Source organism: Nuphar pumila, unplaced genomic scaffold (assembly GCF_984573655.1).
Source record: "Nuphar pumila unplaced genomic scaffold, dmNupPumi1.hap1.1 HAP1_SCAFFOLD_821, whole genome shotgun sequence".
In the NCBI taxonomy this organism is placed as follows: Eukaryota; Viridiplantae; Streptophyta; class Magnoliopsida; order Nymphaeales; family Nymphaeaceae; genus Nuphar; species Nuphar pumila.
The window spans coordinates 1-25,049 of NW_028323501.1; the positions used below are offsets into that span (position 1 = coordinate 1).

Consider the following 25,049-nt stretch of genomic DNA (forward strand, 5'->3'; position numbering starts at 1 on the left):
CCTCCAGCTACACAGGGAGACAGTGCCAATGAGCGGTCCTGGTCCAGTGCTTCGCCAGGATGGGGTTTGACCCCCGTTTCTGCCCCAAGTCATCATGCAATTTCAGGGATACAGATCCGCAAGGCAAACTGTTTCGCAAAGCACCGCCCTGGTCAATAACTTGCAGAGTTTGCCCTCCACAGAGTTCGCCGTGAGTCGCCCCTTCTCAAATCTGCGAGGCACAAGCTTGCATTAGATCTCCTGGAGCATGTTGCTGAAGGGAAAACCATCTAGGGCTCTGCCATATTGGCGCAGAATTGCGGCCCCGATGGTGTTGCAGCGCCACAGTTTCCCCCGATTGATTGATTTGGGGTTCAGGCATCGGCAATTTATGCTCTGTGCATCGCAATTCAGTGTTTCGTACAAATGAGTTCCGGTCCCCATTTTTGTCCCAACAATTTATGTATTCTGGGCTGTCTGGACCCAAAAAAGTAGAGGATCTGGCGAAGCACTGGCAGACATCAACATGCACGACGCTTCGAAGACGCTGTGAGGGTAATGATTTGCCGAATTGGGTTTGAACCCCCTTCACCTGTGCCCTACTACCACCTAAACCACCTCCATCTCCGCCCCCAGTTCCTCCTCCATCACCCCCACTACCCCCGTTTTGTCCCCAAAATTATTGCATTGTCGGGCATTCGGGGCCGCAAATCACAAGGTCAGGCGAACCGCTGACCCACGGTGATGAAATGCCACGCAGATTCAATTGGAGCAACGCAAGCTGGCGCTCGCCGAGCTCAAGACTAAAGACCTCAACGAGAAGCTCGCGACTCAGCTCACCATCATCAAAGGGGAGGGAGGGATCAACTCCGCGCAGGACAAGTCTATCATGCTGCAGAAGGAGGTTAAACGGCTTGAGAGCCGCCGGCAGCAGGCGAGCATCAAATTCAACGAAGCCATCACGCACAACAAGAAGCTGCGAGCTCAGATCGACAGCCTTCGCCGAGAGCGCCTTGTGTTCGATGGGATCTACAAAAAACTGGAGAAGGAGCTCCAGGTACTTGCTAACGTTTCGTCAGACGGCGTTGCTCGCGGGAAAACTGTTGGCATATTCCATTTAATGACCGACCCTGATCATCAGGGTTACGACTTCAGTTGCCAGAGATGCAAATGGCCATTTAAATGCGAAGAGAAACCCATTTTCATCTCAGCATTTTGGGGACGGGACTGGGGATGAAACCCCTCTCTGATAGAGCGAGCTCTGGTAGCTTTTCCCATGCAGGACATGTACAGAGTGCACAACCTCCCCCTCCCTGGTGAAGTTTTGTGCGGCGAAAACTGTGTTTTTTTACTGCCTTTCCTATGTCCCGCCGGTCACGCGAGTCTGCAAGTGGTGCCATGCCCTATCATCTAGCTTGCTGGCGTAAACCTGCCTTGCTGCAGCACACTTAACTCATGCATGAAGGTGATCTGCCACAACTGAATGCAACCCAATCACCTTTTGAGACCAATGTGCCAGGCAGTGTGCACATTTCAAATGCAACCGAAGAAGCGAATACCGGAGTTTGGCATTCGATGGACCACAGGGAATGCAAACAGCCAGGAAGATCGCGCAACATGTCACCCACAGGTTTTAAAAGTAGAGGGGCTTGTACATGCAAATCACGTCTCAGCAAACAACAACACCCACCACGCCCAAAGGGCTTCCGCCTCGAGCCCCAAGGCAGCGATGAGACGCCGGGAGAACCCATGTTAATGGGAGTCTCTCTGTGCTTTGACGGCTGCTCGGACGTACAGGACAAGAAAAAGGAGATGGCGAAGATCATCTCGGCCACCAATGCGGCATTCGAGACGCGAGAGAAGTGCATCAACGAGATGGCGGCGCTCAAAGCACAAGCTGACAAGGAGCAAGCCGCATTCGAGGAGGAGTGGAAGCGGCTGGGAGCCATGATCGATGACGACCGCCGCATGCGCGAACTGCAACGGCGCAGCGCGAAATGGATGAGAGGGATCGCAAGACGCAAGAGGTGTGTTGCTGTTGTTGTCATTGTGGTCGTCATTGTGGTTGTGGCTGTAGTCATGGGCCCCCCGATCCCCGCTTCTGTGTTCTGCAGCATATCCTTCCTTTTGCATGCAAATCGATGGTGATAGTGTATCGCGCAGCCGTTTCGTGGACTTCCACAATGGAACCTGAGGCGCTACCTCATGGACAAAGGAAGACATTGGAAGCCCCAAGTGTAAGTCGAGAGTCACTGCTATGTTGCCTATGTCTGCTGGGAAATTACCTCCCAGGAAGGCGATTGTTGCCAACCAGATTGCTTTGTCTGTCAACAATGGCATGTTTGTCAGACCGGTGTCCTTCTCAATCAACCACCCAGGGCATCACCTGGCCCAGTGCGGCTGGTTGACCCCAGATTGATGTCCAGATCATTTGTCCCACACAATAAGCAATAATAAATCAGGCAACGTTTTGAAAGGAGCCACCCTCTCGCACACATCGAAGGCCTCGTCAGAGCGCGGTTGCTTGCAGCTTCTCAAAAATAAGGAGGCAGCGATGCAAGGCAAAGTCAAGTCGTCGGCGGTGTGAACTCAAGCGCACGAAGAACAAGAACCGACCAGGTGGTCTCTATGGACAAGGTCCAGATGTTTGGCGAAGCCTTCCAGAAGATCCAGACCGCGACAGGCATCCAGGACATTGACGAACTTGTGGAAACATTCATCAATGCCGAGGACCAGAACTTCACTCTCTTCAACTACGTGAACGAATTGAATGAGGAGATCACCAAGCTGGAGGAGCAGGTGAAAGCCATCCACCAGGAGATCGAGGAGTACCGGGAGCAAGATGTTGTGCGAGAAAATGAACGCCTCAAGGTCCAGCAGGAGGTGCGATGTGCCTTCTTAGTCAACGTGTCTTGCAGTTCCCAATGTTCAAGTGGATAAGGTAGTGTCGCAAAGAGAAACGTGATCTGTATGGGAATGGCCCTTGAGAGCGAGCAGGTGTGCTATGATTGAGAACCAGCATTGGCAGTACCCAGCTTTCGCTCGCGCACAAGCGTTGCCCACGTGTGAAGCTTGGTCGGCCTATGTGCTAATGATATCCAGGTTGAAACCCAACACAAGGTGTCCTTGGCCACTGCACCGATTGTTGGCATCAACCAACAGTTGCACTCGGGGTTGCCGTTGTTCCATGCGGTAGTGTGGGAAGTGGTACGTCGTCATCATCGTGCTACATAGACAGGGGCAATACGTCATTGTCAATCAGCTGTGCAAATGTAATGCACGTGCATTCTGCTTGTTCATTGACACAGACGTGTGAACATGCAGATGGAGGAGCGTCTCAAGAGCAGCGAGGACCAGGCAAACCTGTACCAGAAGCGCTACGAAAGCGCGAGCAAGACGGTCAACGAGCTCAAGAACGGCGTTCAGTCGCTCTTCCAAAAGTTCGGCTGCAGCACTCCGCAAGTCCGAGAGCTGCTGGGAGACACCGGTGTCACCGACCAAAACATGCTTCGCTACCTCAGCATGGTGGAGCAGCGTGTCAACGAGATTCTGCAGGTCTACAGCCACACGATGAATCGCAAAGGGGAGGACATCGAGCACATCAAAGCCGCTCTCGGATTGTTGTCGCAGACGAACGCCAACATGCAGGTCAGGATCGCCCCCCCTTGCACGAATGACGAGGATTACGAGGACATGGAGCGCCCCGATGGCAATGAGGAGGATGCCGACCCCAAGCCGTTGGCAAAGGAGCAGCTCATGGCAAAGGTGCAGAAGACGTTGGCACGAAAGGGCGACACCGCCATATTCCGAGTCGCCATGGCGGAGAAGCCGACGCATCATGGTCGAGGGTCGGCCAAGAAGTGAGACGATGCACCAATCAGAGAGTAGCAAGCTATTGCTCGGCAGACTGAGACGTCGTCTCGGCAATTGTCTTTGAAGTCAAAGGGAATGTCCTAGCAAAGGGTTTGCGTTGCGCCGAGTGTAACGAGCATGTTCCTTTACCGAAGAATGATGATCATTCATCGTGCAAGCCATGGCGCCTTGTGACACATGCTCCTTTCCTCATGAGAGCAAGCTGACAAGATTGCGATGCACACCTGTCAAATCCAATGCTGGCATAGCTCACAGACACGCATTACACACACAGTGTCCAACATATTTGGTTTGTTCGCGCTTACAAGAGCGGAACAGTCACGAACAGGCAAGGAACGTCTCTGGGACGCCGAGTTGTCTAGCTAGTGCTATTGTGTGTAATTCCACGAGAACGTGGGGCCTAGTTGTTGTGAGAGCATGGAGTTCCACGGAGCGTAGAACTTTTCCAGGAGCGCCCTGGTCTCGTCTAGCATTGGTGCCCTTGGCCCCGCACAACCTGGCACCCGCGATCTGTCGTTGTGGCCTCTGTTGGACTTTCTGGCCAACGCTTTGTGCCATTCCGCTTCGCTTGGTGCTGGTAGATTCAACCAAGAGACAATGTCCTGCAATTCACACCAATGCATCTCAATCCCCCTCGCAAGCACGTGCCTTGACACGAAGAAGGCTTCCTGTTCAACCACATGGCCCATGGCAGGGGCTGAAAGCAGGCGTGAGGCGTTCCTAATGTGTGCTGCTGCGACGGCGACGCTTTGCCAGGGGACTTGCAAATTGCGGCGCTGGGTGCCTGAAAATGCATGAATTCAGAGGACAGACAGGGGGGCAAACGGCATTTCTGAGTGCATGCGCCCAAAAACACAACCAGCCAGTCACGGACGAACCATCGCCCTACAAGCAGCAAGTGCATACCTCTAGATAGCTTCGCTCATTCCGGTAGTAATCCTCTGCCCGGATCCACATGATGTCCTCCTTGGGGTAGACGGCAAGCCAGTCAGGCGCAAACGCTGCATACAACCCCTTCACGACTTGTTGAGCGGCACCGAAGCTCTCACGCGCACATCGTCGGCGGGCATCATGGGGGGAGGAGCTCATCGAGCGCAGGCAGCGCTTGACGATGCCCACCTCACGCTTTGCCATGGCATGGAAACCTGTGGCGTTCATGGGAAAGCTGCTGCCATAGAGGCAGCCGTAGTACCAAAACGCTGAGTACAGGCGCGCCACCGGATCCCGCATAATCACGGCCACTTTCATGCTTGGCTGTGCTGCGCGGATCACCTCTGGCAGCAAGACCTGCAGCATGGGCTTGCTTTTCACCGCTCCAGTAGTTCACCAGCCTGCTGGCCCAAACAAACCTGAAACTTCCAGGGACAGAGATGGAGGTCAAACCCGATTCTGACCATCCACATAGCTGAATCGGGGGCGCACATTTGGGTGGGAAGTGCCCCGAATGTTGATGCCGGAGACAGTGAAAGTGTTTGACGAAGCGTCCACAGAAACAGCGTCGGCAGCGAGCGGTGACTGGGCGCTGACGAGGCTTGCCAGGGGCTCATAGAGGTCCGTGTACCACGTCCAGGGATGCCTTTCATCCCAGAAATGGGGCCCTTTGTTCCTAGAGTCCACAAAGGGCCTGCAAAAACATAAAGTCTGTACCGTTCTGCACCCTACCTCCTGAAACTCGTGTCAGTGCTGCACCAGCATGGGTTTCTACCTCCAAGTGTGCCATCCCCCAAATCCGTGCATTTTCGGGCATCTGTAACCAAAAATGATGGTACACTGGCTCGTATTGTTGCGTGTGGCGCTGAGCGTATTCGCACACTCAATAGATGCACCCACATTTTATATCACACCTGAGCACAGCCTCTGATGAATGAGGGCGCGCCATGATGCTGCCGCTGCAGACATAGATGATGCTTTTTGTGTAGATTACAGCTCAGTCATTTCTTGCTGATGTCTCTGGATAGGCATGAAGCATTTCAGCAGACACACTGCCTCTGTTCAGGAAAATTTACTTGCATTCCCATTAGTTCTCAAAGCTGCCTATGTCCATGTGGCTGCGGTAGTGTTGTAAAACGGTACATCATCATCATTCATTGCCAATTACGATCTCAGCACACGCATTTCCTAGTACACTTACGTTGTGTGATGGGAATGGTAGTGCTGGTTCCCAAGTAGCACTGGAGTGTCCATGTGGATGCGGGAATGTTGTAAACAGGTACATCATCAATTCATCACATACGTAATGGCAGGAGGTAGTCACCAGGCAACCAAGTAATCACGTTGGAAATAACACTACGTCATCATCACTTGCCAAAGAGCCCCTCAGCAAGGGCGAACCGGTCACGGTAGCCTGGTCTGACTCTCCTATTCTGCCCACCTTTACATGACTGCACGAGTTCACACATCTTGACAGCCCTACTCAACCACACGAATGTTTGACATTCAAACATCTCGTACCACACCTCGTACGCAACATTGCCAAAGCAAAACACAGCATGAGTGCTGGACCATCACGTCAGCACAAAGAGCTCTATAGACATGAGAGTGGGGCAGCGCACTTCAACTGCATGAGCTTATGATAGAGGTCGGTCGTGCCGCATTTGCTGACGCCGAGGATGCTGAGTTTCGGCAGGCACCGAAGGCGCCCCGCCCCCCCCTCGCGGTAGCACTCACTCCGCAGCCCCGTCACCACCTCCGAAGCGGCCAGCCGGTCGAAGATATCCGGCGCTGCCGCCACAACGGAGGCGCGCTTGGAAGCGTTGTATCTCCCAAACCATGCCCGATCAAGGGCGGGGTATTCCACGCCTGGCACGTGCTCACAGGCCGCGACCCAGGGGGGTCGGTGCTGACCACAAGAGCAGATCTCTGCGCTCCAGATGGGCTTCACCATCCAGGACTTGGCAGGCCCCTCGCGGGATGCAGCGCCAGCTGCGGATTCACTTCCTACCGCGACCGTACTGAATACGCCTTCGTTATCGCTCCCAATCGGCGATGCGAGTGGTGCTGGGGCTGGGAGGGGGGAGCGTTCTCTGCTGCGATCGGAGGTGTCCAGTGATGACGGGAGAGGTGATGAGGTTGCGGCCTCACTGCTGCTCGAGGTCACGGTGTGCTCAAGAGGATCGGTGATGGCCAGGTGGCTGGCGGTGAGGCTGTTATTGAGACGAAGGTCCTCGGTCGGCGGGGGGGGGGCGCGGGGGGGATGCAATGACGAGGGTGTGTTGGTGTCCGCATGCTAGAGCGGTCGCAAAGAGGTCGGAGGGGCCAGCCCTTGAGCGGGAGGGCGCTGTCCTTGCCACCTGCTTCGCCGTATTGAGAGGGCGCGGAGGCGCCCCAGACCATAACCTGCATCCATACACCCCCACCGATCCGCTACTGCTTCATCGCACCGCGCCTGACCGCGGTTCATAAACGAGATATGCGGTCCACATACAGTCTCACGGCAAGAGAGTATGTTTAGAGCTGCTCTAACACAAGGTTCGAGCTTACAAACTCTCCAAGTTGGGATTGGTGGACTTACTTTGCACAACATATGCTCTGCACGGCATTCTCCGTTTCTATATGTCCCAAACAGAGTGATCTCAAATAGAAGTAGCGGTCGGGCGCCTTGCGTCTCAAATTTGTCTCAAGCACTGAGCAAACTGACGTTGGTGGCCATGACTCACTCGCCGCATGCTTTGCATGGCTCGATGATGATGTTGTCCAGTGGTTAAACAACACTACCGCATCCACATGGACATTTGCATCTCCAAGTGTGAACTTGGGACCTCGGCGATGTTCGTTTTGTATCAGAAAGCAAACTTGCCTCCTTGTGGCTGCATGACAAGCACTTTGTACTGATAGGACGGGCTTCCACGCAAAGCAGTGGAGAAGAGCTAGCATTCCATTGTTGCCCAACCTCTGAAACAATTTCGCGCAAGACCCGGACCTCCCCAAATCGGTGAATGCCACCTGATGACGATGACCCTTTCATGGGCCTACCGCATCCACATGGACATTGGCAACTCTAAGTACTACAAAGGGATCAGTGCTACCATTACCACCACCTGAGGCAGGCCACTTCATTGTGTGAATATAATACGTAGGGATAACAGGCAGGCAAGGCACCGCAGCAAAGGTTGAGCTACTCCAAGATTTCTTGCATTCGGAGAATTTCACCTCGCCGGAGGTTGTAACTGCCGTGCCATGATACTCTCCTAAGCAAGCCTTTGACACGCGACCCGAGATGCCTGGGATAGCTGCAGGAGTGGCGTTGCTTTGGCCTGGGGCCAACGGCCTGCCCAGTGGGGAACACCCCCATGTATATAAGTGCCCATCCACTCCCACCGCGGCCCCGGAGCACCTTCCTGCTGCAATGCCAGTTGCGTTGAGGCCCTCGACAAGCATGGCTTGAGACTGCTCGGGTTGTCTGCTACGTGGCGCCTTCCAAGGTACCCCATCTGCGTTCCGGCGTAGCATAAACATCATCTGCAGCGCTTCGCCAAAAAAGGGTTCGACCCCTATTTCTGCCCCAGATAATCATGCATTTTCAGGGATACCGACCCACAAAGCAAACTCCCTGGCGCAGCACTGGACAGCACTTCATGCGTGCAACATGACACGTGAAACTTATGAGGAAAGCGGTAACACGTGTGTGCTTATACGTCCACGCATCATACTTGTTCCAACAGTGACTTGATCTACCAGTGCAGTTCATGGAACATGCAAAGCTTGTGTGCGCATCTCTCCTCCCGTGTGACACTGGAGTTGCTCGGTGTGTGTGGTTGATATTGCCGCAGAACGATGACGATGATGATGACGAGTGTTTTGTTTCGAACATGAGCGTATCGTTGCTTCCGGCCAGTGTCGTCTGGTACTTGTTCTGTCCGTGTGAGGATGACGGCGATGGCAACGATGGCGATGACAATGCCGATGCACTTGTTTACAGCACTACCGCACGCACACAGATGAACCGTTCGCAAACGCACGAGGTTCGCATCGCAATCGCGTGTGTGCAGGGACCTCAGCATGGCAGGACACACCTCATTCACCTTGTGCAAGCCCCCTCTGGCCACGGTGCTGGGCAGGTGGCCGGCGTAGCCATCAAACCCTGTGTCGCAGGCAAAGACTCGACCGTCGGCGGCCAGCGCGACCCACACCTGGTAGCCTGCGGCCACGGCAACGATTTTGGCGTCGTCTGGAAAGCCTTCCACTCGCACGAATGTCATCGGTGCAGCAGCGTTTGGCTTGATCCCGGCGGCGATTGCTTCACTCAGCCTCTGCAAGCTCCACGTTGAACGCATCAACGAAATCCGCAGCCGGACAGCGGTCCTAAAAGCGTGGGTATACAATAAGTACCGTTGAATGTACCATTTTCACAATATTAGATTGCAATAGTATATACCATGTTCAGCGTAAAAGGGGGGGGTATTCATACTCTTACACAGCGCTACCACATGGTCATTGGCAACTCCAAATGCAGCTTGGGAGTGACTGCTATCTCAGAGGTACACAGAGATACCTTCGAAACCAGCAGAGGCCACTCCGCAGGGACCAGTCTTTCCACCATAAACATGCCTAATATGCAGTTGATGCAAAGAGACCTGGGGATGGCTCGTCTGTGATGGAGAAATCGACCAGCATAGTGCAAACAAGCACTCGGAAGTGAAGGACACAGCATCGTCATCGCTCCCCGCACCTTTTGATTTTCACAACCAATTGGAGGGCATGTATTGCAAAGAACGCGTTCAACTGTCAATTGTCACACCTGCGGATGGCCGCAGAAGCTCAGTCCGGAGCTGAACACCTCTCCCGCGGCGGTCACGGCAACGGTGTGGTAGCGTCCGGCCGCAACGGCGACAACGCCGCCGAGGCCCTCCACCTTGCTAGGGTGAGGGTCCCTGCAGCGTCCCCCGAGGCACAGGGGCCTCCGCCATTGCGATCAAAGGCCTGCCTTCCCAGCTGCCCGTAGTCGTTCAGGCCCCAAGTGTAAAGGGCGCCGTCAGCGGTCAGCGCCGCAGAGTGGTACCGCCCTGACTCAGCGGTGATGAAGCGCTGTGGCAGCATCAGCTGCGCCGGGATGCGTTTATCCGCGGAGTGCCGGGGAATGCCCAGCTGCCCTGAATCGGGGATTGGGTCGTACCCTGGAAGGTTCGCCGAGCCTCCCCCTGCACGCGAGGCTCTGTATCGAATACTGTACAGCCGCGGACCATTCATTCATGCCAGCTTTCGAGCGTTTCTTCAGAATTGTCAAGTGTTCGATCGGTATGTGCCAGAACGTTTTTTCACTTGGGGCTCAGACTCAAGAGATATGTAGCATAATTGACGGTTGTTTGGTTCAAATGTTCCTGATCCAGGACGATAGCTTTTCATACGCGCAATTTTTCGGAATGCATTGGCTTGCGTAGCGGCGATACCGACCATTCACACACTCACATACGTGCCTCGCCTGGCATCCGCTAGGGCAACTGTTTTCCACTGGTGACTGTTTGCTCCTCTCGATGCTCGACTATACCCACCTGGTCTGCGACAACACATGCGGAAGGGGTGGGAAGTACAGTGCCATGAAGCAGTCAGGTTTGGATTACCAGATCCGTCCGTGCACATTCTGTAGCATGCAACAAGATGGATTTCCCACAAGGGGAAGTCGAAGTCCATGGCCTTGATCGTCGTTGAAGCAAGCACAATATTGGGGCGGAAAACGAAGACAAACAAAGCAGGAAACACACTCCATGCGTTGCCAACATGTGGTAGTGCTGTAAGAACATGTGTACATCATTTACTCTTCAATGGAAAGAATGCAAGCCAAGAAGGATGCATTGGGCGCGCCTGCACTGTCATTTCGCCCCCAAGTCCACAGCGCGTTGGACGCTGACACGACAACACTGCCTCCACCAGCGCCAACATAGACGGTGTTGGCCAGGACGGAAGACACCAGTGCAGGAAGGCCTGGATCCCCCACGATGCGGCCAGATGAAAGGCGGTTTCCATCCTTCGCGAATGAGAGCACAACACCCGGCCTCTCGCTGTGGCCTGCCGCAGCGTGCAAAGGGCGAGCGCTCGCTGACTCAATCGCATCCCATCGCACATAGCCGGAGCTCATCTGCAGCGCCTCTGAGGCAGATTGCTCCACGCCCGGGAGGCCTTCCTCACCGCGAGCGGTCACCCTTGTTGCGCCTTCATGCTTTACTGCCGCCGCGTCTGTGCTCCGTACGCCTGAAAGCGCCCCTGCTTGGCTTTCTACACCGTCGCCCCTGCGTACGGCTTCACGGAATGACTGCCCTGGTGTGCTGTTGGCGTCTGCCCCGCCGACTGCGCTGGCTACTGTGACTGGATGTTCGAGTCCGCCAGGGGCAGGCGGTTCCTCACCCGCATCGTCCTTCTCCACCCCATTGCTGTCATCCGTGGCCGTTTGATGCACTGTGATTGTCTGCTTGGCGGACAACTCGGTGCCGACAGTCCCATGCGCCGCATTTGTTATTCTCGCCGCACCTGTTGCCCCCCAGCCTTCTCGTTGTCCAGGTGACTGGGCCTGCAAAAGCCCTGGCTCCTCTGAGTGAAGGTGTACGCTCATGGAGTCCAAGGCCTGTCCTGTATCGCTGAGCTCTTCATTGCTCGCCCCCCGCAAGGCCGCCCTCCCCCCCCCCCGTTTGGCAGGCCGTCATCCCAATCGCGTCGCGCAAATCTTTGCGTGCTCTGCTGCCGAAGTGCGCCACGATTGAAACTGGACTGTGCCCGCGCCTTCAAGGCCATCTGTCGCCATGTGGGCGATGAGCGTGCACCTGGTGTTGTTCGAGGCCTGTACGCAAGGTCAGCCAATCCAGCTTCGAGTCGATGACCCGCCCCCCCTTCGCCCGTTCGCTTGTCCCGCTGGAGGGGCTTGCTCCAATGTTGGCTGAAACTGCTCGAGGGCGGGCTGTGAAGTGCCCGGACTGGCTTGGAAGAAGGTGCCGGGTAGAGCCTCATGTGCTGAGTCAGAGTTGTCAGATTTGACCAAGCGCGACCCTGTACCTGACATTGCTGGCACTGCGCCGTGCAATTTGACAGCCTGCTGTGCACGCTGTGCGCTCGGTTGCCCCGGATTGATGGATGCTTTCAGCAGTCGGCCTCTCACCATGGTGTGTTGTTGTGGTTGAGCGGAGTCATGCAGAGGATGTGAGCTGAGTTGGTGGTCCATGCGGTCGATATGCTGCAAGATGGTCTGCTTCTTTCTTGCCCGGTAGGCCTCAGTCAATGCGTTTATGGTGCTTGACATGGTGTGGTCGCGGCTCATTGCTACGTAGAATGGGGGGTGAGGGAGGGCTGGGAGGGGGTGGTGGGGGGCGTGAGTGGCAATGCCCCTGTCGTCAGTAGAGTCCTGAACACATAGCCTATGTCATAGAGCCTTTCTTGTTAGAACCGAATGTCCTGAGATAGATTGTCGCATGGTGTGTGCCAAACCTCGTGTTTGGAAATCACAAAAATTGCATGGATCGCATCCAATGTGGTATGATTGCACTCGTCTTGAAGGGGGGAGCTCAAATCTGTTTGTCAATTTGGCTCGCAGACGGTTTAATAATGCAGTACCAAGCAATCATGTCAAGGCTGGGTGCAACACCCGCTCATGTGCCATCGCCCTACCAGTATCTTCATCACAAGGTATAATTACTTGTACAGTTACTTGTACAAACTACTTGCATCGTAATTACTTGTATAAATACTTGTATCTTCATCACAAGGTACAATTTGGACCTCAAACCCACTTGCGCTATGTGTACGGACCGTCCTCTATCCATGGACACCTTGAAATAACGAATTAAAGCACATTTATAGGGAAGAATGATTTTTTTCAGTTTTGACCTTCAGTGGGACACAAATTCAATAAGAAGTTGACGGGAAAAGCAGGCAGGTAGTTGAGGAGATTTTCTTTTTATGTTTTGGGAGGCAGGGGTTTTTTTTTGCAGGGGAGGCAGGATTTTGTTTTTGGCGTATTAGAGATTCGCGGGGAACGCGAACGGCCTTTAGTTTTTCCGCGCTTTGCTTCGCGTGTGTCGTCGATGAGTGTTGCTCTGTCTCGCGCAAGGAATGACATATTGGTGAACATGTTGGCGCGTGTGCAAGCTTCGTGTGAGGATGGAAAGGACAAACACACGTCGGAGCACGTCTACAAGGTGAAGCTGGCAGCGGCTGAGAAGGAGCTGGAAACCGCGAAAGTCAACGGCCTCGCTTGGAAAGAGCAACGGTTCCTTGTGAGGGGGGCGCCACGCGACGCGATTATGCCTTGCCGTTTAAAATCGTCTCGTGGCTCGAGGAACGTCGGCTTCAGCGTGACCTCGTGCAAGGCGACAACGTCACGCTCAAAACCGACATACCTCGGGCCACGAGACGATCTCAAACGGCATCGGCCTTTTTTTTTTGCGTGCCCCCGCCCCCCCGCCGTACGGAGCTGTTGTGGGACTACAATGCCGTCACCGACGACTCGGAAGACCCGCTACTGACGACGCGCTGCCAATGTTGTGGCAGGATGGTGGTAGAGTTGGAGTGATGTTGTCATGACTGGAATCGTCTAATCAGACTGCTATGCTCATGCGACTGCTCTTGCAAACGTCTGTGAGTCTGTTGACATGCAGATCACAAGGCAAGATGCCCAGCTCTACAGCACTGTCCCGCATTCTTATTGGCGACCTTTTCCACGCGGCCCTACATGAGCAGGCGCAAGGACTAAGAACCAGTGTGCGTCGTTTAGGCATGAGATTAGCCATGGTTGTCTCGCCCTGATAAGCCAGATTATCACTTGTCGATGCCCGCCCTCACAGGTGGTGTGTTTTGTGTTGTTTTCCCAATGCGCGTAACGATCTTCATCGCCGAGCAGCGTACCATAGAGCCAGCCTCAAGTAGCTGTCCGATGCAAGGGAGCCTAGTGTCAGAGAGCTCGCAAGGATAGCTACCACGGCGAGGGCGGTCCAGCATTTCAGGCGGGTGGCCCGGGTGCTGCGAGTTTTGAGACTGTTTGGGTGGGGCTCCAACATCGCTTCGGGTTTGCACTTCGCGCTGCGCTAGAAGTTTATCCCTGGTATAATAGCCTGTACTTTCTTGAGCCACGATCTACGGCTGCGAGAGCCTGGCCACCTGCATCCTCTTCTTCGTTGGCACTGTGCAGGGATGAGGAGCATACCCATTGCACATGACATGTTGTTCACCGTGGCAGGATCCCATGCAACCAGGGCATTTCATGCATGGTGATACATCGAGAGGAGGCTGATTTCGACGTCGTGTGACTTCCTGCCGTCATTCTTCCAGCAGCTTGCGTGATTGCATCCGGGGACCTGGGTACCATTGGGAGCAGCTTAAATCGTGCGTTCTTGCTGCGAGACTGCCCTCTTGCAATGTGAACTTTTCATTTGAATGCACGAGAGGAATTTCATATCAGCGCCGTCCGTACCTACACCAGTCGCAACCTGGCAATCATCGCCACTCACGCGCTGTTGTACATGACATGGACACGCTGTGCCACTCCTTCTAACCTTCGACAAGGTCATCGGAAGATATCAGCAGGCATTGAATCCTTGCAGCGTGATTTTCGCTTGAGTCCCTTGCCTATAATCACATGGTCGCTGTCCGGAAACGTCCTCCAGAACCCCAAGCTGCACCACGGAGCGCTGTCTCGCCACCGAAAAGTCTCTCGTTGTATCGGTGGTGAAACAACAAGTGAACCAGTGACTGCGTATTGCGCTTGTTGTGAAACGGACGTGGCTTGCTCCACAGCATGGTCTGTGCTGCTCGTTGTTCAACAGGTGCTGCTCGCTTGCCAGGCATCCAAAGATAGGGTATTGCGTTGATGGCCCCCATGGCCCCAAGCCTTGGCCCTTTCCCAAGAAATGGCTGTACATGATTAGACGTGATAATTTGTCAGTATTCGCAGCAATCAGATTCAAGAAATACTCATGCCCATTCGAAAGCTTACACGAGGCAGATTTCCACTGAACCTTCAATTTGCATTTCCTGTATGTTCATGTTTGTATGAGACTTGTTTGATGAGATGCCGAAGGATACCGTAAAGCTTGTCTCTGCCGAGGGGTTTGAGTTCATCATCGACTACAAGGCAGCATGCGTATCAAATACTATCAAGAATATGTTGAGTTCCGAAGGTATGTTGAGCGACGAAATCACCTTCAAGTAGCGTTCTGCCTCCATAGGCTGTGAAATTAGGAGAGAGCAGACGGTTCCACTGTCAAGTGAAGTGCAATGGCGTGCTTTCCAACACTCATACTTCACGTCTATTCTGACCACGTGTGCGTTTGAAATCGTCGTGACAGCATGCATTGTATGTCTACTTGGAAAGTCTTCTCACTGGCATGTTTCGAGCGAAGGTCCGCGGAATGACAAGAGCGACAGTATGAGTGTCTGTGCTGCGCGGTCTTCTCTCCACGCCTCTACATCGCGAGATGCTCCACCTCCCAACCACATGACCTATAAACGTGTTCTGATGAGTGATTGGTTCGGAAGATGTCAGCGGTGATGGCTGAGATTGAGGGTAGCAATGATCTCACAGGGTCGGTTGCCGAAGCCACTCCCTGAAGTTCAATCGACCGCGCCCACATCCTCGTGGTGATGGCGTTTAGCAACACATTGAGGCATTTTGGTCTCTGTGCAGGTACCTTCACAGAAACGGAGCATGGCATGATAGAATTCAAGGAGATATCGACCCGCATTCTTGAGCGAGTTTGTCAATACTTCTACTACAAAATGCAAAATCAGACGGCGTACGTGCTTCCCTTTCAAACACGCAGACACAACCATATTCATCCACCACATTTAATAGGCTGTAGTGGTAACAGGAGACCTGCCCATTGGTTGATTACGACAGTGGCTCTTACAAGTGCTCAAGAACCCCTGTGGTCAGCACCCAACCATTGGAAGAGACGTTCCTCATTTGATGTCAAGTCTTTGGCATGGGCAGGCAGTCCAGGGAATGACCGGGAACTGCTAAGCTGTGGCACCAAGTGCTAAGTATTCCTGTAAATAGTTCTCATTTGTTTGCAAAGTAAGCGATTGACAGGAAATTTGAAACTTGGCGTCCCAGGATGCACGTTTTGGCCATGACGAGATAGCGATGGCCAATTTCTCACTCACATGCATAGTTGCAGGATACCCTGCAGGGTGGCAGGTCCACATTCGACCCCGAATTTCACATTCATTTCCCGGCTGGCAAATGACACTCAAAATGTGGCAAAGTGCTTCAACAAAGGGCGTATGTGCTGACGCATGGTTGCATGGGGCCCTGTGCTTCCCATTCCGTGGGTTCCACAATGTTTCATGACAAAACATATGGATTGCAGGACATCAGCCAACATACCGGACTTCAAAGTGGACCCTGACATCGCCTTAGAACTATTGATGGCCGCTGACTACCTAGACTCGTGAGTGTGCAAGATCATGTTCATTTTTCTTGGGTACTTGGCTTTGTATACTTCCTTTGAAAAATATTGGTTTTCTTAGCAGATGCAGTGCAATGATGGACTCGAACATGCTCAATGGTGTGAGCATCTTGAGGGGGAGGTTTCAAGCCACGTCGTTGCGACGAACTCACTCACGATTGCTGTGAGTGTGTCGGAGAGCACACAGTCTCATGGCGTGTGCCGAGTTTCTTCAGTGGTAGCGCATGCGTTCGTATGCAATGTGTAAGTAGCGGCTTGTTGGCATGGCGCGAATGCAGGTTTGGCCTTCAATCGAGCTGCATCAAAGGCCAGCCACGTTTGAACCGCATCTCAATGCACGCGGCTAGCATTTGGGTCTGTCCTCTGCTGCTGATGGCAAGGCGCGGTGAACAAAGCTTCCTACGTGTCTTGTTGTATTGACAAAGAGGGTAACCTGCGACTTGGCTGAATCTGATGGACGCACATGCATGCCATGGTATGCACTACGAATCGGCCATGCCGGAATTCGCCCGACCTGGCTACGTGTGAAGACATGTGCAAACAAGGTCTGACTCTTTGAAATACGTCATGCGCTCACACACGAAGAGCGCCATACCGTAGTAAATTATATCGATGGACGAAACTGCTGTGACGTGACATTTTACGTTTCTTATTGTTCTAACTGTTTGGACTATTTCAGAAACGTGGCAATGTCACATTCCTTATTTCCCCATCTTCTTGGACGAGGGCCGCGGGCGAATTTTTTTTTTGGGTATTGATGCCCCAGAACGTGTGGTTACCAGCAGGCATTCACAGCAGCACCACGAACCAATCTTGAGACACAAGCAGCAAGGTACATTGCACACAACGCAAAAACGTCTTCAGCAACCATTCACCTCATGATGCACATGCAACAAGGTACCCACCGATGCAATTGCAATACCAGGCAATGCAATATCCTATGTCCTATGTCGTACGTTTGAGCTTCGCTGAGTGCAACAGGGACAGGTACTGGCACGGGCTGTGCAGCCTTCCTCTGCGCAGCTGCCAATTCTGCTTGGGCAATACGAACAGCGGTATTGAATTCTCTCTCGGTTCTTTCATCCGCTGTCAGCTCGCTGACCTTCTTGAAAGAAAGGCTACTCTGCCTGAGGCCAACCTCAGATGGGTCGGGTGGAACGCGAGATTTCACCATGATGAAAGAAAACAGTGACTTGAACTTTGCGAGTGTCGTCTATACGCCTGGAGGTGTACCTCATGCGGGGTACCCCAATTGGCACCGTTGTGATCTAGGAATACGTCAGGGTACAGTCGCTGAGGCTCAGGGTTCTGGCAGGTTACGGGCTGACCGTAGGCCTTGGAAAAATTTTCGAGCGTGACAGCGTGACAGGGTGAATTTCTTTTTTGTTCGACTGGTTGGACGAAAATGTTTATTTGTGACGTGTGACGGCATTAAACCCTATAGAAAAGTGGACTATTTTTTCCCCGGTGTGACTGTGACCGTCCATCGGTCTAATTTACTACGGGTATCCTCGGACATACCTCTTCCGACATCAAGATGAGCCTTCGTCTGCTCACATCTTACAATCATTGTGCCGACAGCGCACACCAGGTGACAAGAACATAGAATGCTGCATTCACAGACCGCCCCTTGTGAGCGATCAAGTGCTGTGCGCGCAGACATCTTTCGGCGTATGACGAATTCCAATGGTTGTTACAGCAGAACAGGAACTTGCAATGAACCTCCCTAAAACATCAAAAACGATTGCGGTCAGCGGTATGAGCAGGGGGGCGACCATGGCGCGGCCCAATGTGCCTGCTCTGGAAAGATTCGAGCGTCTCGATACCGAGCCAAGATCCGTCGGATTCAGGAAATCCACGGGTGGACGCCGATGCCGACGGAAGACTCTCGAGTGCTTGGACGTGAGCCTGCAGATCTGAAGGTAGATGCTCCTTCCAGCTTCCCGACTTCCAAAGGTCCATGGTGTCTCTGTTGGACTGCAAGAGCTCCGTTTCAAACTTGGATGTCGAATGCAGGGCCCACTGCATATGGAACCTGCACGGAGAGAAACGGCATTGCACGCGCGCAGAAGGTGATCAATGCCTCGTCATGCAGTTTGTGTTGTGGGTCTGTATCCCTGAAAATGCATCATTGCATGAGGCAGAAATGGGGGCCAACCTCATTACGCGAAGCCCTGAAGGACCCAGCACAGATTTCTCGGCGCACTCATCATCAACATGGTGGTAACACGTGTGGAGCAACACACCCAGCGTCAGGGACTTTCTTCCTTAGATCGCCTTTAAGTTGCCGTATGATGTTTTTCCGCAAGGCCTCCGACCGCTGATATAATTTCAAGTGCCTCGAGAACAGTGCAGGCTGGCTATGGATGAAGGCAAGGCGCAGCAGCTGGTGCGGGGAAGCCGCTAGTATGCCCAGAAAGTAGTCCCTCTTCGGGTCTATGAGGTTCTCCTTTGGTCGCCTCTTGAAGAGCACTATGTCTTCAGCCCACTCAGGATGCAGGTCTGCAAAGGGTTCAAGCGGGTCAGTGCTCGAGGGCGAAATTTGCCTCTCATTTCTCAATTTCTTGCACGCTTGCAACAATCGTGCAGAAATCTTCGATCTCGTTCTTTGCTTCTATGTGCATGCCCAGGTAGTGTTGGAGTTGCCGGTGTCCATGTGAATGCGGTGGTGTTGTGATATGATGCATCATCATCATGCGGTCTAGATACACTGTATGCCACGATTGTCATGTGCAGCGTCAAAAGCACCGTGAGAACAGTTTTGAAGCCCGTCCGATTCAAGGCATATGAAGAGCGATGAAATCGAGTGATGAGGAATATCAAACCAGAGCAGGTGGATGCACAGCTACAGCAGCATAAGAGCAGTACTCTCAGTTTACCAGATAGCATGTGCGAAACGATGGATCTTCCTGCATCCAACCTGAAAACTGGGCTGTCCAGAAAGACTCAATCAATTGTGTCTGATACACCGTACGACCGGTATATTTCGCCATCGCTAAATGCTTTGTGTTTCCCTGTGGTGCCGAAACTGTGAGACAGAGGAGCATGAGTGGGTGTGCCTGATAGCTCTCGATGCTGGGGACCCTGTCGCACAATCCGCTCCGCATTCTGACATCATATGAGCACACAAGAGGCCTTGAAAGACAGGGCTGTTGGCCATTCTTTTAAGGTCGTAGGGAAACAATTGTCAAGTCATTGAAGCCTCGACGGCAGAAAAAAGATGCATCACCAGGACGCGACAAGGGAGCGACGCAACAGGCAGGCAAGCAGCAGCACACCAGCGAGAGCTCGGACATACGCCCACTTGACAGGCACTTGCGCAGGGTTGATGCTATAGTACAGTCGAGGTTTATAGACAGCCGCCAAAACAGGCCGCCGCTCTTTGAGCTTCAGTGAACTAATAATCGCTTCCTTGATAGCTGGAGTCTGCTCTGCCGAGCTGAAGTCCAAGAGGCTGGACGCTCTGCGGCCCTCCTCAGTCATCCATTTGAGGACTCGCCCGGTGTTCCAAACCTCAGGGTTCAACATCGCCACTGCTTCTGTCGTTTTGAGGACCCACTCTGCTATGGGATCAGGGTCCTCCAACATCTCTGGATACATCAGCATCGCCTGCTGGCACATGGTAGTCGGAATCTATTGCGGGCACAAGGGAGTCGAGCCAGAATATGTCGCCGGACGGTGTCTGACGAAATCCTTCAGTCTCATGAGCAATAACTTTTACTCGTTTCATCTTCTACGGTCAGTATTGTGGTCCAATTTTAGGTGTCTCTTGGTACGAACCTAATGCAACAAGATTCGTTCATTTCCAGTCATATTAAGCCAAATATCGTGCAGCTTGGCACACTACTAACGGCTACGCTGAAGATCCGCCCCCAAACTACATCTGCGGGACGTGGCGGTCATCCCTATCGAGCAGGAGGCACAGGTCTGTCTGCAAGCCACAACCAGGAGGAGTTCGATAGGAATTGCCACACACCTTGATCACGTCTCGTCGCTGGCAGCGCATGAGCTTCGTAGCTCGCAAGATGTTTGGCTTGCAAGAGTCCAGGCCGCGGCGGAGCATTGAGATGCCACCTGGGCTCGTCAAAAGTCCCGTGACGAGGCTCGACTTCTCCATGAACGCGGCAAACGCCTTCACACGCTGAAGGAACGCCGCTTGCTGCTCCCCTGATGCTGCAATGACATCGTGCCCAAGTTCCGGGTGAGTCAGCCACCAGAAATAGTCCCGCAGCTCTGGGTCCCACTTCTCCTACGCCTCGTAACCGCAATGACACGAAATTTGAGAAAGAAATAGCTCTGCGTCCCACTTCTCCTACGCCTCGTAACCACAGCAGTAATACACAACTCAAGACAGACATAGCTCATGAACTCGCACTGTTCTGTCAGCTTACTATACCAGGATTGTCCGCACCGTCCTGGAAACAGGTGTGTGACACCTTTGATGTTGAGTGGAATGTGTGATGACTGGTATGTCACCACGAACAGGCAAAAGACCCCAGCAACTGAAGGGCAAAGCTCTCCAGTTATTGATGGACACGATTCCCAAGTAGCTCGTGGAGTTGCCAATATCCGTGTGGATGCGGTGGTGTTGTGAAACGATACATCATCATCACACGACTGCACATTTGCGCCAGTTGGAATATGCAGACAGCGCTGTGAGCACATACAGCTCAGGCCGAAAACAACTGAAAGCAGCGCTTCGAACGGCAGTGTGATTTGTGACACTATATACGCCCAAATATGCATGATTTTTCAAGGCAAAAACGGGGGTCGAATCCCAATCTGGCGAAGCACTGACGTCCTATCAGGAGGTAGTACGCACATTTGCGCAAGCTTGTGACACAGACAGCGCACTGTCACGCATGTACAGCAGCTCCTTGCCCACCTCTCCTGGCCGTACGTTTACCAGCAGCCACGGGTTCGTAACCAGCACTTGCATAGCCTGCGCCTCTGTGAGCCTCCCGGGGCCCTGGTCAGTTGCCTCGTTGAACTCTGTCATGATGAACATCTTGTATCTGTGCATAACCTACAGTCGGATCCCAGCTCACAGCACAGCCTTGGCCCGGCCCCTGGCAGAGCAGTAGTGCGACATTCTCCCTGGAGGGAAACAGTTGCAACCATGGCTTTTTCTTTCTCCGCTCGAGGTGACACTTAGGCCTCAGAAATCACTGAATATCTGGCATCGATGGCACTGTTTATGCGTTGTTTGCTGAAAATAACAGCCTGCCTTGCAACCATCCTGTCAATCCACCTTACAGCCACGCAACCCGATTGCTGAAAAGAAGTTGAACAGGGCAAAATAAGGGCATATGACAGATTATCTTCTGTCCAGGACCCCACCACTGGCTCGAGCACGAGGAAGGTGAGTGAAGGCAGAAAGGACTGTTGAAAGGGTGGGCAGTTGAATGCAGACACGCAACTCGCTGCCAGCTGAATTGGGTGGTGCCTGCGGGCTCTTTAACGCTACATGCCTGATGAAGCTTTCAGGACAGCTTTGGAACATGACTCGATGGCTTTCTTGACTCTGGGCATGTTCCTGTCCCGGAACAGAGAGTACGTCAACATCAGCAACTCCTCCGACTTGGTGAACGACGAGTAACTACTGCCCGAAAATGAAGTCTTTACATTCTTCAATGAACATTGGAGTTCCCTGTGTGAGCAAGCATCAAACTAGACAACAAGCATGTTTCCAGGAAGGTATCGATTGGGATGTGGCTTGGTGAGCTTCACGTCCTATGAGGCATGCACAACGTATAACAGTACAAACATAGTGTCACCCTGGAGCCGTGGCGACCGAGACACCTCGCTGGAAGCCAACAGAAGCCGAACCGTCCCCGTCAGGAACCCTATGCAAGCTGCTCGCTTACCACGTCCGCAGGTTGCACACAAGGACACAGGGGCTAATGTGCGATGCGTGCTCCCGCTCACGCCCAGAATGCTGATGTAGTGGCTTGCGACCAATAGCACACCACCGCAGAGGAGGAACAAATGCACACAATGTGCCAAGCGTTCCATGAAGACGCAGTATTTCTGACTTTCAGCACCTTCTTGTAATGCAAACGTCCGATCATGGCAAGCGCAAATATTAAAGACGCTGGACAAGATAAGGAAACGTGCCTGTGGATGGCACAACTGATGCAAAACAGCCTGCCAACCATCAATATCTAGCTGCCGGCGTATTCTTACGACTCGTTGCACTGCTAATTGCGCTAGCTCCGAGGGACAACGCGATGGTGGAGCCTGAAGCCGGGCTATGATCAGTCTGGCTGCTTGTTGCCAGTCCTTGCTAGGATCCACGCCATCCAATAAGAAGGGGCGCGCAGAGGGGACCACTACATCTGAAAGTTTGCAGAGATGTTGCAAGTCGACGCGCTGATTCTGCAGAGCTCTATAGACGGCTTGCCGACTGGTGCCATACGCCCCAATGCTAAAAGGCCGTTGCCAACCATTCACAGCTTTTGCGGAGTGATGCAAGTTTAGCTTACTGAATATAAGTTGAGCCATATTGCACAGATTGCTACGGATATCTTGTCTTCTGGACGGGAACACTAGAATCGGACAAGCCATAAATCATAGGGTTCAAGGTACAACCACACCCTGGCATTAGCTTCAGGCATCGCATCACAGTGCCATCGTGCTGGGTACCTTTCGCGCCCACTAGCCCTCATCGTACAGCGCAAACCTCTGCCATTCAAACATGCGTTGCTCACAAGTAATTCATTGATACAATGAGATAGGATGCGCTATCTGCATTGGCTGCACTTTTCCAAAGTGTTCGGAAAGGGCAAACGACAGACAGACCCATCGATGGCGCAGGCCATCTCAAAGTCCATAAGTGTGCTCCGCGACGTCAGTACTTGATTCGAGTTGAAAGCAGTTTATGTACAAAGCACATCAGTCTGCGTTGAACATTATATCCGCCCAGCTGCTAGTAATTCTACCTCCTTTATAGAAATCAACAGCTATGCAGCACGACGAGGTGAGGTCTAACAGTGCTGCTCATGTCCCACAGAAAGCAGTACTTACGTGTTGGGTGACGCCGTGTCTGCATTCAGGAGAACGGACAGCTTTCTCAGCGGCATGGAAAGCATCACTACAGCAACAATCCCATCTACAAGCTCACAACAGGAGCGTCAGCAGCGCCATGGGGAACTGACGAGCAGAAGGTCCTGTCGCCAGCGCTGGTATGCTCCCGACATTTGACATCCGGCCTGTGTGCTTACGGGACGTAAACGACGCAGCATCGGCAGCAGAGTTTGACCTGCCTTCTGATTTCTATAAAGCTTTGGATGTCCCATGTTCATCGGGCCTGGCCAGAAACACGAAATTTCAAATGTCTGATTCTAGTGGACGACATCCGAGTAACATGGTGTGCCCCGCGTGGAACGGTGTTCAACCCCACAATACTGCAAGATATGCTCAAGAAGTGGCTTTGTACCATGCGAGCCTGTTATTCGGTTGCGTACGAGGCCGGGCCTGGACCTTTCAGTGACATGACAGTGCATTTCGCAGCCAATAGGAGACACTTGCTCCGTCCTGCCAAACGATTTGAACACCGAAACAAACCTCAAGATGTTCAGATCTTCTGTCCCTTGACGCCTGTTCTTTTCGGTTAATTTGCTATGCTTGTCGTTGCGCAGCCTGCATTGCTGCATTGCGCCTGCCGAGTGTTGAACCAGGTTAATGCAGTGCTTTATCCTTTGATTGAACGCCGTCCCATTTGCACGTTTGATGACTTTGAGAGCGTAACTCTAAAGCCAAGTGCCGTTGGATGGTGCCACCCGATTTGTGGCACGAATGCGCACTCGTGTCAACCTCAGCGTGTTGGTCGGATGAGCCGAAGTATACTTTGCTGTCGGTAGCTTGCTGCGTGGGGACACCTATGTATCTAATGCGCCCTGCACATCATACATTCTTCTTACATTGACGATTGGCGGTGTGCAACATCATTGCACATTGGCTGTTTCCATTGGTTCCAGGGTCCAACCAAACTCGAATTTAAGTTTCAAGGGCTAAACTACATGCAGGTTTTCACATAATACCACCATGTTGGTCGACATTGATGTTGACTGCATTCACGTGCAGTCTGCTGTGGCGTCACTGAATTCAAATGGACATGATCAAGGTACTATCAACAGTTGCGTCGACCTGCGTGCACTTGTGCCATGTATGCTTGCAACAACGCCGCTTGCTTGGTAGCAGTCTGCCCATGCTTCAAGGACTAGACCAAGCGCTGGTAGGCTTCATCAGCGCAGGGCATGGTCTTGATTCGTCAGAATGGGTTCCGACCCTGAGTTCTGTCCCAAAAATCATGCATTTTGGGGCATCTCAACCCGCAAAATCACAGGGTCTGGCGAAACAGTGAGCAAGCTGCGGCGTGTAGGTGCTGCAGTCGCCCGCTCAGCCAGCCCCTGCGCCCCCCCCCCCCGGCAGAGAAACGTCCTGGTACACAAGCCCGGCGCCGCCGCAACCGCACGCAACGCCCATGCGTACAATCAACCTCGTCGACTTTGGCGAGGAGCTGCTGCCCAAGGACGATGATTACTCAGCCCCGGGAGAAGATGACCGCCGCACCAACTTCAACCATTGGAATGAGCTTACCACCGGGGAGGGGAGAGCTCCGTACGCTCAGCCGACGTACATGCCGCCTTCAGGCAAGGCGGCACCGCCTGCGCCTCATGCTCAGGTGCGGGGAGGGTTGTTGATTGCCTGCCATACTTTCCCAAGTATTGCTTGGGGTTTCTAATGTTCATTTTGATGCCGCAACTTTTGTAAACTGTACATCGACATCAATTGCCATAATTCCCAGGT

General features: G+C 53.0%; 3 protein-coding genes across 3 annotated transcripts; all 3 read left to right on the plus strand.

Annotated features, from left to right (window-relative positions):
• Positions 1-739: 739 nt before the first annotated feature.
• Positions 740-2,127, plus strand: LOC149809730 (outer dynein arm protein 1-like; the record flags this gene model as incomplete). The annotated part of the gene is made up of 2 exons (XM_089994648.1): positions 740-1,036; positions 1,777-2,127. Coding segments are annotated over 2 exons (648 nt in total), but the record flags the coding sequence as incomplete, so codon positions are not given.
• Positions 2,128-2,607: 480 nt separating this feature from the next.
• Positions 2,608-3,843, plus strand: LOC149809731 (outer dynein arm protein 1-like). The gene is made up of 3 exons (XM_089994646.1): positions 2,608-2,862; positions 3,082-3,186; positions 3,304-3,843. The coding sequence occupies exons 1-3, from the start codon at positions 2,608-2,610 to the stop codon at positions 3,841-3,843; spliced, it is 900 nt and encodes a 299-aa protein (XP_089850772.1).
• Positions 3,844-14,839: 10,996 nt separating this feature from the next.
• Positions 14,840-16,224, plus strand: LOC149809732 (uncharacterized). The gene is made up of 3 exons (XM_089994649.1): positions 14,840-14,948; positions 15,455-15,563; positions 16,140-16,224. The coding sequence occupies exons 1-3, from the start codon at positions 14,840-14,842 to the stop codon at positions 16,222-16,224; spliced, it is 303 nt and encodes a 100-aa protein (XP_089850775.1).
• Positions 16,225-25,049: the final 8,825 nt, after the last annotated feature.

What these genes read in the sequence shown, in the direction of transcription:
- LOC149809731 (XM_089994646.1), top strand. Translation starts at nt 2,608, where the DNA reads ATGGACAAGGTCCAGATGTTTGGCGAAGCCTTCCAGAAGATCCAGACC. An exon ending in GCCTCAAGGTCCAGCAGGAG is followed by an intron (nt 2,863 to 3,081) that starts GTGCGATGTGCC and finishes AATGATATCCAG; the next exon opens with GTTGAAACCCAACACAAGGT. An exon ending in ATGCGGTAGTGTGGGAAGTG is followed by an intron (nt 3,187 to 3,303) that starts GTACGTCGTCAT and finishes GTGAACATGCAG; the next exon opens with ATGGAGGAGCGTCTCAAGAG.
- LOC149809732 (XM_089994649.1), top strand. Translation starts at nt 14,840, where the DNA reads ATGCCGAAGGATACCGTAAAGCTTGTCTCTGCCGAGGGGTTTGAGTTC. An exon ending in GAATATGTTGAGTTCCGAAG is followed by an intron (nt 14,949 to 15,454) that starts GTATGTTGAGCG and finishes GTCTCTGTGCAG; the next exon opens with GTACCTTCACAGAAACGGAG. An exon ending in AAAATGCAAAATCAGACGGC is followed by an intron (nt 15,564 to 16,139) that starts GTACGTGCTTCC and finishes TATGGATTGCAG; the next exon opens with GACATCAGCCAACATACCGG.